Source organism: Otolemur garnettii, unplaced genomic scaffold, assembly GCF_000181295.1.
Source record: "Otolemur garnettii isolate 467f Iridium unplaced genomic scaffold, OtoGar3 scaffold00167, whole genome shotgun sequence".
Taxonomy (NCBI): Eukaryota; Metazoa; Chordata; class Mammalia; order Primates; family Galagidae; genus Otolemur; species Otolemur garnettii.
The window spans coordinates 3,300,306-3,318,484 of record NW_003852562.1 but is presented as its reverse complement, the minus strand read 5'-3'; the positions used below and the strand labels follow the sequence as shown (position 1 = coordinate 3,318,484).

The 18,179-nt window shown below is 41.1% G+C and overlaps 1 protein-coding gene across 1 annotated transcript in view; it reads right to left on the bottom strand.

Annotated features, from left to right (window-relative positions):
* Window positions 1-18,179, bottom strand: part of STARD13 (StAR related lipid transfer domain containing 13) — a 170,771-nt gene that overhangs the window by 40,362 nt on the left and 112,230 nt on the right. The window contains exon 3 of the mRNA XM_023519278.1: window positions 17,063-17,144. Within this exon, the coding sequence (XP_023375046.1) occupies window positions 17,063-17,144 (82 nt within the window). The remainder of the gene's footprint in view (window positions 1-17,062; window positions 17,145-18,179) is intronic.

The following is an 18,179-nucleotide window of genomic DNA, read 5'->3' as shown; positions in this document are numbered from 1 at the left end:
TAACTACACTAATAGCTCCCACATTCCCATTTCTTTTACTGCTTAACTTGTTGAGAACATCGTCAATTTCATTCACTCTTCATTTCTCTGCAATCTAATTTTCATGAAATTCTCTGTGCAAATACCTTTACTGTTTTGTTTTTCTTGATTACTGTAAAACATTTCACAATTATGGCTCGACTCCTGTAGCTTAGCCGCTAGGGCACCAGCCACATACACCGGAGCTGACGGTTTGAATCCAGCCAAACAACAATGACAATTATAACTAAAAAATAGTGGGGTCTTGTAATGGGAGCCTGTAGGCTCAGCTACTTGGGAGGCTGAGGCAAGAAAATCACTTAAGTCTAAGAATTTGAGGCTTGATGCTGTGAGCTGTGACTAGGTCACCAGGGTGACTAGTAAGACTCTGTCTCAAAAAAAAAAAAAAATTCACAATAACGAATGCACATGGCTTAAAGAGTCAAACATTGCCTGCTATGTCTTCTTCCATTTACCATTCCTTGGAGGCCACTGTTTCTTTTGGTGTTTATTTCTAATAACATGTTTATGATAATCTTCATAATCTTTTGGTTCAACTCATCATCTATTGATGCTGTTCTTTGGGAAATGAGGATTTCTTTTATTACCTATTCCTACCTCTCACTGCCCCCCTTTTGCCTATTGCAAATATTACAACATCATAATTGCATAATTTTTTGATAAATTAATATTCAATGTTTATTATGACATGGAGATACTATTCATATGTATATAATACACTGATTACTTTTCCTTTTATTCTCACTTTTGGTTTATTCTTGGAGTTAATAAGCATCTTACTTATTTGTTTCATTAGTTTTCTGTGTTCTTATTCCTAAATTTAAGCCCAGACACTTCCCCAATTCTTTAACTCTCTGACCCCTTTCTGTTGATTTCATTTCCTGGGCTGTGAGTCTCTTAGAGGCTTCTGACCTGTTCAAGTCTGAATTTACTGCCTTTGTTTTGTTTTCTATTGTGGGATGATGGTATTTCTCCAAACTCAGATTCTTCTAGTGTTCTGGAGCCAAGTAATATCAGCAATCTGGGAATGTGGACATTTAGGGTGTGGGGAGACAGTCATGTAGGTTCCTGTTTTCAACAGAGCTCCCCACCTTCAAGTATGTCTGATGGTCTCTGGTTTAGGGGTTTCTGTTCCAGGCTCTCCAGAAAAACCACATCTAGTTTTCTAATTTTGGTGGGGGAAAGATGTTGCCTAGATACAGACCAGGGGAGATCTAGGGCTTAACCTGCTTTAAAACAGAATTTCAAACAACTCTCTTCCACTCTCACCTTCAATTTTTGAGCATGTTAGAATTGATGTAGTGACAATTGAGTTACTTTACACTTTTATCCACTGACCAGCTAGATTTTGTTTCTTGGGCTTACTTGCTAAATCCTCTACTACATATTTCTGTCGTTCTGCTTGGAACATTTTGTAGTTGTGATTTCTCTCCTTGTGTGGACATTAGCTTTTGTAAAGGAATGTCTCTCTTAAAACTAGTAGGCATTTAGAAGCAAGCAAATTTAGGTGTTCAATCTCTTGTCTTTAACTGCTGGCCTTTTTTTTTTTTGTATGCACATATCTTAACGTTTTCAGTTCAATGGGTTTGGCAACCGTAAGTACTCTCAGACAGATAAAGAACATTTCTACACAGAGCAAGTCTGCTTGAGCTCTAGTACAGCTAGATCTCCCTCCGCCCTCCCCCCCACTACCTCCAGGGGCATCAGGGTCCTCATCCATACATTAGTTTTGCCTATTCTTAGTCATTTTCTGAGTCCCTTGTTTTTTCATTCCACAAACACCCTGCTTTTAGAGCTTGACTATGTCATGGCGTAATCATTCTCCTCAGCTGCAGAGTGGCACTCCACGGTGTGGAGGCACACAATTGGCATGCCTATAGTCTTGCTGATGGACAGATAGGCTGTTTCCAGTTATGACCAATGACTTTCAAAGCAACAAATTTCACAGATGTTTTAAAGCTAAGAACTTTTGGTAGCAATAGGTCTTACCAACCACCATTCCTTGAAAAGTCTTTTCATCTCTGGAATTCAAGAGTATGAATTTTCTCATCTTTCTGAACACTATCTCCTTCTTGTCACCAAGCATACTTTCTCCTTAACTATTCATTTTCTTCCTTCCTTCCTCCCTCCCTTCTTTTTTTCTTTCTTTCCTCATTTGTTTTTCTTTTTTTGAAATTGAGGGTGAAATCTTTGCTCTTTGACTCTGCGTGGGCATACTGAAGTGTTTGATCTCATCTCAAAATAAACTGGAGTCTAATGATATCGATTCCAGTTTCTCCAGCCTAGACATTTCATCTGAGCCCTAGAGTTACATTTCTAATTATTCACTGGTTTCACCAAGCTGTGGGGGCCAACTGGCCTTTAAACTCCTATCTCAAAACTGAACTCACTGCGTTCTCTTTAAACATGTTTTTCCTATGTGTTGTCTTGTCTTGGCTAAGAGCATCCCTGGCAGGCCACCCACTCTAGAAAACAGAGTTATTTTGAGATTCTCCTTCTTCAGGATCTACATTCATTGATCCTGTCAATCATTCCTTTGACAACTTGCCTTTCCTTTGGTCCTAAATCAGCCCTAATTCAGTCCTTTCTTATCATTCACCCATACTCAGGCAACAGCCTCTTAACTGGTTTCACTCTCACTGCTAAATCATATTGAAATTAGTTTCACTTTCCAACTTTTTGTGATCATTAATCACTGACTCATTTTTAGCCATCTCTAATTTGCCCAATGACTATACACTCATTAGTGCAAAATATAATAGGCTATTTTAGATCTGAAGCTGATCATCTAGTTTGAGGCTATCTTTGCAAAGTTCTTGGCCTTTGCTCCTCAGATTGACAACTTATCTTTTTGTATGAGCATACCTAGGGAAGACCTGAGAAGGCTCTAAACGTCCACCTTTGGCTGACCTTGAATATCTGCACACACAGGAAGCAGCGGCTCAGACCGAGTTGTCAATCCCCTGCAGGGTGCTGAAGTCATGATGCAACCTGCACAAAGAGCCCTGTGCCAAAGCCTGGTAGACTTTGGTTCTACACATTGGTTCACAGTATTTAAGGAAATCTCCGCTGAACCATTTGCTGACCACAAAATTAACTGAGCAGAGACTCTGGTGGCCAAACATTACAAAAGATACAGATTTCAGAAAATTAGCTGAGGAAATTCACAATAACAAACCCTGGGCAGGGAGGATCTGATTTTGAGATTTGCCTCATTATGATATTTAAAATGTCCAGTCTTAAACAAACAAAAACAATTATAAGAGAGTAGATATCTAAAAATGGATTCTAAAGTTTATACAAAGAGGCAAAAGACTCAGAATAGCTACCACAATAACGAAGAAGAACAAACTCACTGACACTACCCAAATTCAAGACTCCTATTAAGCTATAGTAGTCTAAATAGTGTGGTACTGGCAAAAGAATAAACAAATAGGTAAATGGAACAGAACTGAGAGCCTAAAATTGACCTGCAAGAAGACAGTCAGTTGACTTTTACAAAGGAGCAAAGGTAAGGGATACAATCTGAATAGTATTGAAACAAGAGAATATCCATATTAAAAAAAAAAAAACAATCTGGATAGAGACTTTATACCCTTCACAACAATTTACTAAAATTAATCATATATCTAAAGGTAAACAGGAAACCATATAACTGCTAAAAGATAATAAAGCAAAAAGTCTAGATGATCTTGGGTATGGTGAATCACGACTTTTTAGGTTCAATATTAAAGGCATGATCCACAAAAGAATTTGATAAACTAGACTTCATTAAAATTCAAACTTCTGCTCTGAAAAAGACTGTCACAAGAGAATGAGAAGGTAAAGTACATATGGGGAGAAAATATTTGAAAAAGCTGTATCTAGTAAAGGACTGTTAACATGTACAAAGAACTCGTAAAATTCAACAATAAGGAAACAAACAGCCCAATTAAAAACAATGGGCAAATGTTCTGAAGAAACACCTCACCAAACAAGAGACACAGATGGCAAATAAGCATATTAAAATACGTTCAATGTCCTGTCATTAGGGAATTGCCAAGTCAAACATCCATGAGATGCCACTAGGCGTATATGGAAAAAACCTAAAACACTGAGGACACTGAATGTGGTGAGAATATTGAGCAACAGAAACTCTCATTCATTACTGGGTGGAATGCAAAATGCTACAGCTAGTCTGGAAGAGAGGCGGGCAGTTTCTTAGCGCCAAACATACTCTTACCATGTAATTGAGGAATTGTACTTGTTGGTATTTAGTAAGAAAACTTAAGTTGATATGAAAACCTACACACAGCTGTTTATGGCAGCTTTATTCTTAATTCTCAAAACTTGAAAGCAACCAAGATGTCAGGTGAAAGGATAAATAAACCATGGTACATCCAGGAAATGGAATATTATTTAGCAATAAAAAGAAATGAGCTATCAAGCCATGAAAAGACATGGAAGAAATTTAAGTGCCTATTACTAAGTAAAAGAAATAGTATAGAATAGTATATGGCATGGGAAATCTATTATTTTTTAATTCCAGATACTCTGTTGGGAATGCTGATAGCAGGGGAGGTGTACAAGTGTGAGTGGAAAGGCAGTGTATGGGAATTCCTTGTATTTCCTGCTCTATTTTGCAGAGAACCTAAAACTTCTCTAAAAAGTGAAGTCATTTTTTAAAGATGTAGCCAGTTTTGTTCACTTAGGTCATTTTCTTTCTTGGACTTAGAAGTGAATGATATAAAGTGATCTCCATTTCTTTTGCTCTCAGTCTGAGTCTACTTATTCATCAGTTCTCAGTCATACCGACAAAATCATTATCACTGAAGACATCTCAGAAATTTGGGGTACAACTTTAAGCAACCATCCAACTCTTCTGAATCTTGCCATAGCCAAAGAGGGACAGACTCTTTACGTCTGTCCTAAACTAGACACACATTCCTGGCATGCTGGGGCACTGGCCTTTGATTTGTCTTGCACAGGACAAATTAAATTATTAGCCAGACCCTACAAGCCAATACAAACTACATGAAACAGACGAGGTCAGACAGATAGGCTCACCAACTCATCCTAAGAACAGCGCGACCTCCCTCCCTGCTATCACTACAGTCACCTTCGAGGTCCTCCCCTGGGGAAGCTGTGCACCGAGGCCAGTGCCTAGTCCACCCTTCACAGAATTTTGAAACTTGTTTTCTGGAATGGTCATCAGAGCAGTCTCAAATGGAGCCTGACAATTAAGTGTGAGAACTCATCCTAGAAAAAGTACTTGAAACATGGAGTAGGCTCTGGTGTCAGGGCACTGCTTCCCAAGGGGAGGACCTTGGAGGGGACTGTAGTATCTTTAGCAGTGAGGTACGTAGCACATTTTCTAGGATGAGTTTACAAGCTGAACTTAATTGTCCAACCTTGTATATCCTAGAGAGATGTAATGCCTCTTTAAGATGTGGCTGCCTCAAATAAAAGAATATGTCACATAGCAGAAGTATTCACGGAACTTTATTTAAAAAAAATTAAAAAAAAACCCAACACTGTGAAATTCAGTTTGAGTGACACCAACCTGCATTCAGGACAAATATTTAGCATGGGTGTTTGCTTCCCCCTAACTGAATCATCAGTATGTAATAAAAAACCCTTCACATAATCTGCTTTGGTCTAGTATTGCCTGGAACAAATGTTTCTGTATGGATAAAAATTTTGAAGGTAAAATTTATTTGATTTGCTACATGAGTGGTGTGTCCTTCACCAGAGTAGAGCCTTGTTTGAGGCAGGGACTATAATTTACTTTTAATCCCCACGAATCCTAGACAGAAGTTTTATACATGACAGACTCTGCAGGGTTTTCTCTTTTAAGGGAACATACTGTGTTTATACAGGTACAATCAGTGATTGACTTTAAGTAGTTACAATAGACCTTGCAGAGTGAGAATAACAGGATTATTCACCACTGAGTCTGACGAGCTGCGAGCTGCATCTCATCTGCATTCCTAATGCCTAGCTGCGGTGCTGGCTCAGAGCAAATCCACTGAGCAAATGTTTGCTAAGGAAACTTTAGTGCTTGGCTGACTCTAGGGACCATTTGGACTGATGCTTTTATTTTCAGATGAGGAGACAAAGCCTCTGAGAGGACCACGTGCTTAAGGGAGCCACACAGTAGTTGGCAGCCAAGCCAGAACCTCTTCCTGCCCAGTGATTTATCTACTCCCCTCTACTGAAGAGGAATTTTAGGAGGGCCTGGAAAATGAGAATACACTAAGTACCCAGCACATTCCCTGTCCGCTTTTTCCGTGGAAGGAGAAGCTCATGGCACGTGATGAAGCCTGTCCTCTTCATGCTCTGTGCAAACTGAATTCGTGTGTTAGCACAAGCAAAGCAGTTTGAACCTTTCAGAAGAAGCGTCCACACTGTAAGAACCTGCTAATTTTTACTACTGTCTTCAAAATCCTATAAAGGGCTAATACATTAGTTTTAGTAGTAAGGGAGAAATAGAAACTCTCATTGTAAGAGTGAAACTGGTGGTTCTAAAGGAAAGTGAATAACAGTAGAAGCCAAGACGCTTTCACCCAAAGGTGTGCTATGCACCTGGAAGGCTGGGGAATGGGAACACGGAGGTGGAAAGTACAGTTCCTGCCCTTGAGAATCTCATGGTCCTGTGTGGGATAAAAAATGCTAAAGAAGAGAAGCAGTAACGGACCTCCTGAGAGTAGGACAGCACCCCCCAAAGGAGGCAATATTTGAGCAGATCTATGAAAGACTGAGAGAAATTTGCTGCCCAGGTTGGGAGAACTGCAGGCAAAGGAAACAGGCATTCAGTAGAATACTATAGTCTAGAGATTGCAAGTATGTGAGTGGGAACCCCACGAGGGAGGGAGACAGGCGCTAGATCACAAAGGATCAGGTGAAGGTGTCAGGAGCAGTCTGTGGCAATGGGGCACTTCTCTGGATGAAGATGAAGACTCGGTCACTGGTTGATGGGGAAGTCGCAGAGAGGAAGAAACTGGACAACTCCCGGACTTCAAGCTTCATGGAGGTGCCATTAAACACGAAAACAGTGAACCAGGGAAGTCGGGAGAGAGTGAGGAGATGAGGAACATGATGAGCCCATGTCTGGGTATGTGAAAGATTAGGGCCCCCCGTGACTTCCAGACCCACTTGGAAATGAACCACACCTAGGTGACCCACATGGAAAGTGGATGATAACGAAAGTTGATCATCTGGGGGGATTCGGGACCCTGGGGAACTCCAGTGGTTACATCATGGGCCGAGCAAAGGAGGCAGGCTCTGGACGGTGGAGTCAAAGACGCAGGAGGTCAGCAAGGCAACGTCCTGGGCGTCAACCACGAGCATTGAGAACAGGAGGGAGTACTTGGTTAGGAGCAGCACATTTCTGAGGAAGAGCAAGTGATATAAATTCTAAAAATCCCCTTTGGGATGTAGCAGTTGGCAAGAGGTATTAGCAAAGGCTTGGACAGGGCAGAAGCCTGGGAGGGGGGCTGGGAAGTGAAGTGGACCCTGAGAAAGTGAGGACAAAGGGCTCAGCATATCTTTTTGAGAAGTATAGCTAAGGAGCAGAATGACTTAGGGCATTGAAAGAAGATGAATAATTTATCACGTGACATTCCCTAATGTGAAGATGCAATAAAATCATTTGTGAATGGGGAGGTAACTTTCTTTCAGATTCCAGTTCAATGTCACAAACATTAACTGAAGTCCTGCTCAGTGCAGGCTGTGAGACACCAACCACCCACCATACGCAACTGACTAACATGCAGGCGGAGCCCTGGAAACTGGTAGGAAGTTCTTAGCATGCCTGCTAGTCCAAAACAGGAGTGAAGCAGGGGTCAACAGAAACAGAACTGCAGCCAGGTACAGTGGCTCCTGCCTGTAATCCTAGCACTCTGAGGCAGGAGGACTGCTTAAGCTTAGGAGTTTGAGGCCAGCCTGGACAAGAGCAAGACTCCCAAAATAGAAAAACTAACCAGCTGGTGCTGTGGGACCCGTAGACTGAGCTATTCAGGAGGCTGAGGAAAGAAGATCGCTTGAGCCTCAGAGTTTGAGGTGGCTGTGAGCTATGAAGACACCACGGCCCTCTATCCAGGGTGACAGTGAGACTCTGTCTCAAAAAAAAGAGAACTGTGCACAGACTGCCCAGGTACATGGGAAGGAGGACCAGAGGGACAGGATGCCCAAGGCCCTGGAGGAGAGTGGGGAGTGTAGGTGGGGGAGGCCAGGTAGAAGGACCAGAAGGACCAGAGAAAGGCTGGGCAGCTGTGTGCTGTGAGGGTGGGGAGCCCCCACTAAAACAGAAGCCTGGGGAGACACCCAGCAGCCCTGTGCCGCCAGATGTATGGGAAAACCACAGGACCCTTTCCTTCCTCGTGTTTTAAATTTATATTTAACTGCTGGACTTCAGATTGGTCATGAGGTCACCCACACTGATTTTAATGGCCAGTTTCCTATGAATATTTCTGATATTCCTGCCAAAGAGAGGAGTAACAACCAGGGGTACAAGTTCATCTCTTGCAGACAGTTACGATTAAAGCCCAGCAGCCTGAACTTCTCACCCTGGCTCCTGTGTCTTGGGTGGGCAGTAGGTACCTAGCCCTGCCTATTGGGGCGTGTTCTAGGAGGGGCCCTCAAAGACCTTCAGGAACTAAAGTCACTGAAGATGTGCTCCGGACTCAGGGGTCAGAGGCCTGCAAGTCAGGGAGCCGCTCCTCCTTCCCGGCCAAAGCCACAGGGCCTGGGAAAGGTCTCCACGTTGGTGGAGTTCAGGAAAACACAGGTTCTGGACAGCGGGGTGAATATGTTACCTTGAACAGATAATTCTGGAATGTAACTTTCTGGGATGAGGCCTTTCAAAAACCACAGGCCATCCACCGGGGGGGTTATGATGTCTGGGGGTGTAAAACCAAAAAGAGCATAGTCAGAAGTCAGCAAGTGGCTGTCACCAGGCCACACTGCAGCCAGTGAAGGCCACACCTCTGCTCTGCTCAGCTTTCCCTCTGGCTATTCTACCCAGTGGTCAAGCTGCAGTAGGGATACTGACCTCTGTTCCAACCCCTATGCCCACAAACAACTGTCCCTGGACACTGGCTGAGATGAGGAGAAAGGTGGTGAAGCACCAGCTGGTCTAGTTCTACAGAGACAATGAAGCGTGTTCATGTTGTCCGGGCAGGGGATGTATGTGTGGAACTGAGTGACTTGATTTAGCTTGTGTGAGAAAATAATTTTAGAAAAGCAATTTGTTGTAATGACCAACATTTGTAAGAAAGAGCATAAGCTCTCCTGGCCACTCAATACAGGATGATGGCCAAAGTGGCCCAAGAGTGAAGAACTTAAAAAGTTCAGGTTTTCTTGTACTTCTTTAGTTTGTACAATTTCAGACAAATTTTATATTCATATATGTTTGGATGGGGAAAAAGAGATGGGGTGTCCTTAGCTTAGCTTTTTAACTGTTTACAATAATTACATCTGATACACATCATTTTTCTAGTGAGAACTAGTCCAGGTTGAAGTAAGGGTCACAGCTGGAGATTTCTGACTGAGTTTCAAAAACTCAAAGTAAAGTAAAAGCAGGCCAGTGGGAAGGGCTGGATGTTCCTCACCCCACCGCACCCACTGTTGCTGTGGGGCTTCCTTCCTTCCCTCCCCAGAGTCCAGGCTGGGTCCTCCTGTCTTACTGTGCCCCTTCTCTCTGGTGTCCTCAGGTGACCTCCAGACCCTCATGGGCTGATGATGTCACATCTCTGTGTCCAGCTGAGGTCAAGCTCTGGGCCTGTGCACCCCACCACACAGGGATGTCTCCCCCTTTCCCTGGCACCTCAGCCTACCACATCTTTCCTCCAGGACCTCGCTCTCTGCTAGGTGGCTTCCCTGCCCCCGGGAAGGGCATCTGTACCACCCAGCTGCTCTAACCAGGGGTCTAGTCTCCCTTAATTCTGAATAACAACAACAACATCTGATTGGTCAGTGTGAAGGGAGCTTAGCACACTGCTGACCCCAGTGCACAATGCACACTCGCTAGTGTTAGCCACCATCATCTGGCAAAGAAAGCTGTTTTGTGAAATCATTGCTCATGTTTTTAATAATGCAAGACAAATACCTAAAATATATATACTTACAGAGAGAGAACAATTGAATAACACTAAAAATGTAAAGTCCCTTTCCCCCCTCGATCTCTGGCCTATTTTGTAGCTTCCTGTGTATTGCTCCTGAAAGTTTATGGCATATAAAAGTCACCTTGAGTAGCTGGTTGGGAAAGGTCACTGTTTTTAATGCAAAACAATATACACCAGCGATACTCTGGTTTCTCTTCAAATATACACCAGCGAAACCCCCTATCTTTGACCCCAGTATGTCTGCCTCTGACTGCACCTCAAGCCTGACCCCACTCTCACAGGGTGGCTCTGTGTGGGTGCAGGGTGGGGGGGGGATGAAGAGGCATTTCCTGCACATTCATTCAGTTAAAAAAAAGGTAAAAGGTCAAATCAGCCATATTGAAATTCCATGTGCTCTTGTATGGGTAATTCCTACTGCTATTTACTAGATGTTACGTGGGCAAATTATTTCACATCTCTGTGCCTCAGTTTCCTCCTCTGTAAAATGGGAATGAAGGCACAGTGTATCTGATGGGGTTGCTATGAGAATTCTGTGAGTGAATATGGTAAAATGCTTAAGAGCAGTGCCTGGCGCATGGTGAAAACTTTGTAGTGCTTTTAAAGAAACAAAATAACTGTGAGTTGAGATGACTCAGATTCTAATGGGAGAAGTGGACGTTATGTCCTCCCAATGACTTGTCAAGGACTCGGTCCAGTGTAGTGTCACATATTACTAGTTACATGGCATAATAATATCAGATATAACACTGTACATTTTCTGTGATTAAATATTCTAAAAGGAAATGTTTAAACACATGATCAATATTCATAAAGACTACTGTAATTTAATATAATTAATGTTATTTAATATACCCCAATTAGACAGAGGCCTTTGTGTGTAGAGGTAAATTGTAAATACCATTCTTGTCAGTAATCCCCTGCCCCACAGGAAAATCACTGATGTTTATTATCCTTTAAAATATGAAAGGCAGTGATAGATAATCCTAACAAATTCCATAGCTCCAACAAGCAATACTGAACAAGGTCAATGCCCTTCCTTTACACATGGTATAATTAACTAGTTTTATTAATAACACAAATTATGCAAATGGTTTACACTGGCTTAACATTAAATTAGAAATTCAGATGTCATTTTGACCACTGTGGCCCTATGTTAGCAGCCTAAAGGACAACTGTAAATAAAACGCTAGTAGAATGTCTTGCTCTTCCTTTAAAAAATTTCACTCAGGAGCTTTGATTTGCTGTAATTTGCTTTAAAGATGACAAACTCTGCAAGCTATTTTGACACCTTGGTCATCCCTACATTCTGATGCAGTTACAGTTTCAATTAGCTCACCTGGCTATTAAGATTTGCAATTAGCTTTTCATGACTCATAAGAGGAAATAGGTTTCAGTTAAGAATTCAGTTGCAATCGTCAGAATTATAACTATGATTATTATTAATAAACTAACATAGAGCACACTCCCTGCCTGGCAGTGACGGATGTTTGCAGAGTGCCTACTACGTGCAAGTTCTGTCCGCACTGCTGGAGCAACAGCGAGACACATTTGTCATTCTGGAGGGTGATACCTTCAGCAAAGATAGCAAACCTGTCTAGTTTGTGGGGCCTGCATGAGAGCTACAAAAAAGGGAAAGAAAAAAGAGAGAGCAACACACTCAGGCCCAGGCCTAGTCTCCTCTGCCAGCCACATCCTTGGTATAGTTTACATTTCCAAACCACTCAGAAAAGGTGGCACGGTTTAACCACTCTCCAAAGGTAAATTGGGACATTAATTTTCTGTCTACATAGACGAGATACTTGCAGAAGAGCAAAGGTGAGTAAACTTCTTGTGGTGATTATCATTTTCAGTGAGGAGCTCTTAGGCTCTCCAGTCTTCCCGCGTCTACCTCGCAGGAGTTGCCTGCCCTCTGGCTGTGATTACCTTTACAACCTACATTAGCTCAGCATTTCAAATATGTAGGTGAAATGTAGAGCCCACAGAGCTTTAAAAATAAAACAGATCAGCTCCATCTCTAAGTCTACAGTGTAGAAGGAAGAAAACCCCCTCACTGCTCGCTCGGCATCAATCAGGACTTACCATCTGAGTGGGCGAGTTGTCTAATTAACCACTCATCAATCTCAAAGCTTTAAAAGTGCTGTCATTCCCCTCAGGCTGGAGATCTTCCCTCTGTCTGCTTTCCGCTATCTGCAACTCAGGAAATCTGTGTCTTGGTGAAACTTGCAAGGAAGGGAAAGCAGCTCCACACTGCTTTTCAGCCAAGCCACTGCCATCTGTCTACCTACTCTGCCTGCTCCCTTTGATCCACCCCGGGTGTGACCAGTCTTTTGGCCTCAGTTCTACCCACAGCGTCTACGCCCCGAGAATCTCAGTTCACACACCTCCAGCCAAATGTTTTTCTTGCTTCGTAATCTTTTTGAGATATAGCTGCTGTAAGAATTATTCCAGTTATAACAACTTTCTGGCACTCTAACCATTTTCACACGAGCTGGGCCCTTATCAAGAGCTCATGGTGTCCAGCATCAGAGCCCTTCCCTGTGTTGAGGTATTTAGTATTTAATGCCTGTCAGGGTGTGTATGGATGGACCTTGCCATGGGCTGCATCGTGATGGCTCACGGGCTCTGCAAGAGAAGATTTCCTGATTTTTCTGGCAGATGCTTGCATTATTATTCAGAACTTTATATCACTAAATGATTTTTCACACTGATCGTGCTAGCTCATTCCTATAATATGTCTGAAAGACTTTTTTTGCTGTCATTAAAGTGTAGACTTTGATGGAAGAGCCTACAACTTGGTCAAGGCATCTTGGATCACATGAAGCCATAAGCTGATAAGGACATACCACCCACATGTTTGAGAGTCAAAGTCGGGCCCATTAACACACACATTGTCCTGGGAATAGAACTGCACAGAGACAACATTTGCCCCTGCAACTCTCATTTAAAAATATGTAATAGAATGTTCATTTTTGCTTTAAAAAATGTGACCTTTCATTAATAGTTTAGACATAAATTCCCAAGGAAACTAAAACAAAGCTACTAGAACTAATAAGTGAGTTTATGAAAATTTCAGTATACAGGAAAAACATACCATAAAAGTTATCTAAGTTATCTGCCAGTAATGAACAACAAGACATTAAAATGATAAAAATTATACCATTTACAAAAGCACCACAAACACGAAATTCGTAGGTACAATCATTGTTTACTATCCACATGCTGAAAACTACAAGTTGCTCTTGAAAAAAACCAAAGGAGACCTAAATAGAGACATATACTACGTTTATTACTATGGAGGCCAAATATTGTTATAATATCAATTCTTCCTAAATATAGATTCAACACAATCCCAATCAAAACCCTAGTAGGGTTTTTAAAATAGACGCTGACAATATTGATAAGTCGTTTCTAAAATTTATATGAACAGGTAGAGGCACTAGCATAGCCCAAACACTCCCGGTAAGGAGCAGCAAAGGGCTCACACTACTGGGTTCCGAGAATTACTGAAAGCTAAGGATCGAGAAGGTGTCACACTGACGAAAGGACAAACACAAACAAAGCAGAGCAGAGAATCTGGAAATAGACACATACACATAGTCAGAGGCAATCCAGGGAAAACAGTACAACCTTCCACATGGAGCTGAAACAACTGGACATTTTTATACAAAAAAAATGAATCTTGACTTATACCTGGCAACTTACACAAAAATGAACTCAAAATGGATCACAGACTCAAGCATAAACCATTAAACTATAAATCTATTAAACTTCTAGCGGAAAACATGAATCTATTAAACTTCTAGGAGAAAACATAGGCTAAAAGAGTTGTAACGTTATGTTAGGCAAGAATTTCTTAGATGTGACATTAAAAGTATGAAAGAAAATAAATTGGACTTCAGAAAAATTATGATCTGTGAAAGACACTGTTAAGAGATCGAAAAGATGAGCTACAGACTGGCAGAAAATATTTACAAAACAAAGACTTGACAAAGGACTATGTAAAAACTCTTGAAACTCAATAATAAGAAAAAATCAATATAATTAAAAATGGACAAAAGAGCCAAGTGTGGTGCCTCATGCCTGTAATTCTAGCACTTGGGAGGCCGAGGCAGGCGGATTGCCTGAGCTCACGGATTTGAGATCAGCCTGAGCCAGAGCAAGACCTCATCTCTAAAAACAAACAAAAAAACCCCAAAGAGCCAGGCATTGTGGTGGGCGCCTGTAGTCCCAGCTACTCAGGAGGCTGAGGCAAGAGAATTGCTTGAGCCCAAGAGTCTGAGGTTGCTGTGAGCAATGAGACCATGGCGCTCTACTTAGGGCGACAAAGTGAGACTCTGTGTCAAAAAAAACAAAAAAGAAAAGAAAAGAAAAAAGAAAAAAATAGACAACAGAGTTGAACAGACATTTTACAAACGAAGGTATGTAGATGACAAATGAGCACATGAAAAGATGGCCAATATTATTAGTCATTAAGCAAATGCAAATTAAAATTACCAAGAGGTTAACACTAGACATCTATTAGAATTTCTGAAAACAAAACAGAATGAAATGCAAACTGCCAATACCAAGTTCTGACAAAGATATGAAGCCACCGGAACGTTCATATATTGTGGGTGGGAATACAAAACGGTATGGTCACTTTGGAAGAATCTGAGAGTTTCTTATAAAGTTAAAATAGATTTACCATATGGACACCACAATCTCATTCCTAGGACTTTACCCAAAAGAAATAAAAACTTATGCTCACACAAAAACTTGAAGATGAATGTTTAGAGGGCTTTGATAATCACCCAAACTGGAAACAACCCAAATGTCCTTCAACTGGTGAATGGATAAACTAAGGGCAGTACATCCATAGAATGGAATACCACCCAGAAATAGAGAGGAATGAAGTATCCAAGCACATTGCAACAGAAGTGAATCGTAAGTGTATTATACAAAGTGAAAGAAGTCAGACTAAAAAGGCTACACATTGTTTAATTTCATTGGAAAGACATTCTGGAAAGGGCAAAACTGTAGCAAACCACAGGTACAAACAAACAAACAAATAACAACAAGAACAAAAAACCCAGCTGTTTTCCAGGATTAGGTGGAGGGGTAGAAGCTGATGATGAAATATGTTACACATTCAAAACATAAAATATAACAGGAACTCGGGAATATGGGAGTGTGATGGAGCTGTTCTGTATCTTGATGTGGAAACAGTTACATGACTCTAGGCATTTGACAAAGCTCTAATAATTATACCTTGAAACAGTGAATTTTACGCTTTAACATATACCTCAATTTAAAGAAAGCATAAATTTTAAAAATTCAGCAGGAAAAAGAGAGTGTAATACCACATATCATAAAATTTTAAAAATGAAAATTGTTTCTTTTTTTAACATCAATTTGCAAAAAATACACTTGATTAAAACCAAAAGGACAAACTTCGTACTGGTTGTATAGTTCCACCGCGTGGAATGAGTGCTTATGAGGAGAAATCTGCCCCTGCTCGGCGTATATCTTAGACCCGCAGAAGAGGAAACCATTGCTTTTCCAATTCATTACCTCTGAAGAATCACAACTAAATCAGCCATTTGTCTCCTACACTCTCACAAATGGCATTTGGTGCTTACTTATTTTCTTGTCCAAGTAGCCTGTTCCTGTAATTTCTGATGGGAAGAGTTCTTTGTTCTTTGGCCTCTTAGGTAAATCTACAGTATCATTTTCTTGAACATTCAGTGATCATTTCTTAACAAAAATCTATTTTCTCTTCATATAGAAACCATAGTGTGACCACCTTGTGAACACAAAAACATACAGGTCTGAGATCCAGCAAGACTAAAGTGAGATTACCAATGCCCTGTTCTAACACATCAGTCTTGCCAAAGTTGGGCATCATTACTTTTTCCTTAAACTACCACCTGTTCTATGCTAAATGCAGAATGTTGTAGAAGGAGTATTGAATGGAAAGTTATGAGTAATGGATTTTAAGGTCATTTTAGCCCCTAATTAGCTGCACGGCCTTGGTAAATTTGACAAAGAAGTGACCAAAATGTAAATAATATTTCATAAGTATCTTGTAAAATTTTGTAATGAATGTTTTGTAAATAAAGGGACACTTAGCTACAATTTCCCATTTTCCTTGTCTAGCAACTAGGATACTCTGTACTTTTTTCCAACTCTGACCTCTCTCTCCAGGGCTTTTATTGGAAATTTCAAATTCCTCTGAACTACACACATCACCTTTCATGTTTTTAATTGTTCAAGGATATAAATTCCACCGGAACTTTTATTATTACCCAAATTGTAATTGTTACTTATTTGTTCATGTGTCCAGACCCTCTTTCTTCAACTATGTTTCTTCAACCAGATTATAAGGGAATTACTCACATATACAACCTTGTCTTCGTATAGCATCTACCATATAGCAACACCTTAAACATGCCAGCTTGCTGATATAATTACTTGAGCTTACATAGTTCAATTTGAGGACATTATTACTTGACTCTGCAAAAAATACAGCCAAGTTCTACATACTCATGGAGTTTTTCAAGATTTTCCCTGATCACACATGGTGTGGTTACCAAAACTGTCTCCCCTGCTAACACATTCACTCCCCCCAGTCACTGTCTGGGTCCTCATCTGATTTTACTTTGTGTATAGCATTAACGCTCTCTGAAATGACCTTTCACGTTCTCTCTCCTTTCTCTGTCCTTTTCCTAATCTATTGTCTGAAGTCCCTTACTAGGATTTAAGTTCCATGGAAACACACACTGATGATGCTTACTGTGGTACACGTAGCCCCTGGCCCTGTGCCTGGCACACAGTAGGCACTCAGTCAACACTGACTGAACTGTAGCACTCATCCCTCAATACAGTGATATCTACTGGAGACTAAACAATGGAAAGAAACAAAAATACTTCACATGACTTACCTGTAAAGTGGTTCTACAAGGTCTTTTTCAAGAAAATCATGATCATTTTTGACAGCCACAATGTTGATGGGAAATTGAGAATCTGAAAGAAAAAGTGAGATACCAAAAGGTTTATGCACCTTGGTTTATCTGAACGGGCACCAAGGTCTGTGTAAGCCACTGATTTTAATCACAGTTACTGTCCATCGCCACTGCTGATAATGTTTAAGAGCAGACAATTTTAATCACAATAAATGCTTTTAAAAGTAAACCATACATGTGACATATGAGATTAATCATGTGCTTGACCTTAACCAGACTGGATACTAAGGGCTTGTATTTTTATAGCTTATCCTTATCGCAGCCATAAGGTGACATGGACTTGGAGAAGAGTGATCCACCCAAGGGGTGGGGCACTGACATTTACTCTGGTGATTTTATGAAATACTGAGTTTAACACATTGTTCTTTCTTTTAAAAAGAAAATTTCAAAAGTACCCAAAGTTCAGTGGTCTCAAACATTTTCTTTTGCAGCAAAATCTTGAGTCACTGTGGAGCATCAGTAAAATACTCAAACAACTGATCCATTCAAAAAGAAGAAGAAATTCCAACACCATAATTTTTCTCCAGCAGACTATTCATGCCAGCTTTGAAGGTCACCAGCAATCTTCAGAACATGGTGTTAATTTGGGGTGCCTCATTCATGGAGGTAACAACCTGGAGATCATCGGAATAGGGGCCATGGTCAGGTTCATTATCATTATCTCAGTACCCTTATCTCTTTTTTATCTTATATTTTGAATCACTGACACCTTGCCAATCACAACAAATATAAGGATATCTACATCTTAGTGTGAGTTAGAAATAGGAAAATTTTTTCTATCTTCTAATAAAAACAGTAATGTGAGTGACTTGTAGAAGGTGCCATGATGAAAGCTGACCTCCCTGCTGGTGAGGGGGTGTGTGGCCATGATGAAGGCTGTCCTCCCTCCTGGTGAGGGGGTGTGTGGCCATGATGAAGGCTGTCCTCCCTCCTGGTGAGGGGGTGTGTGGCCATGATGAAGGCTGTTCTCCCTCCTGGTGAGGGGGTGTGTGGCCATGATGAAGGCTGACCTCCCTCCTGGTGAGGGGGTGTGTGG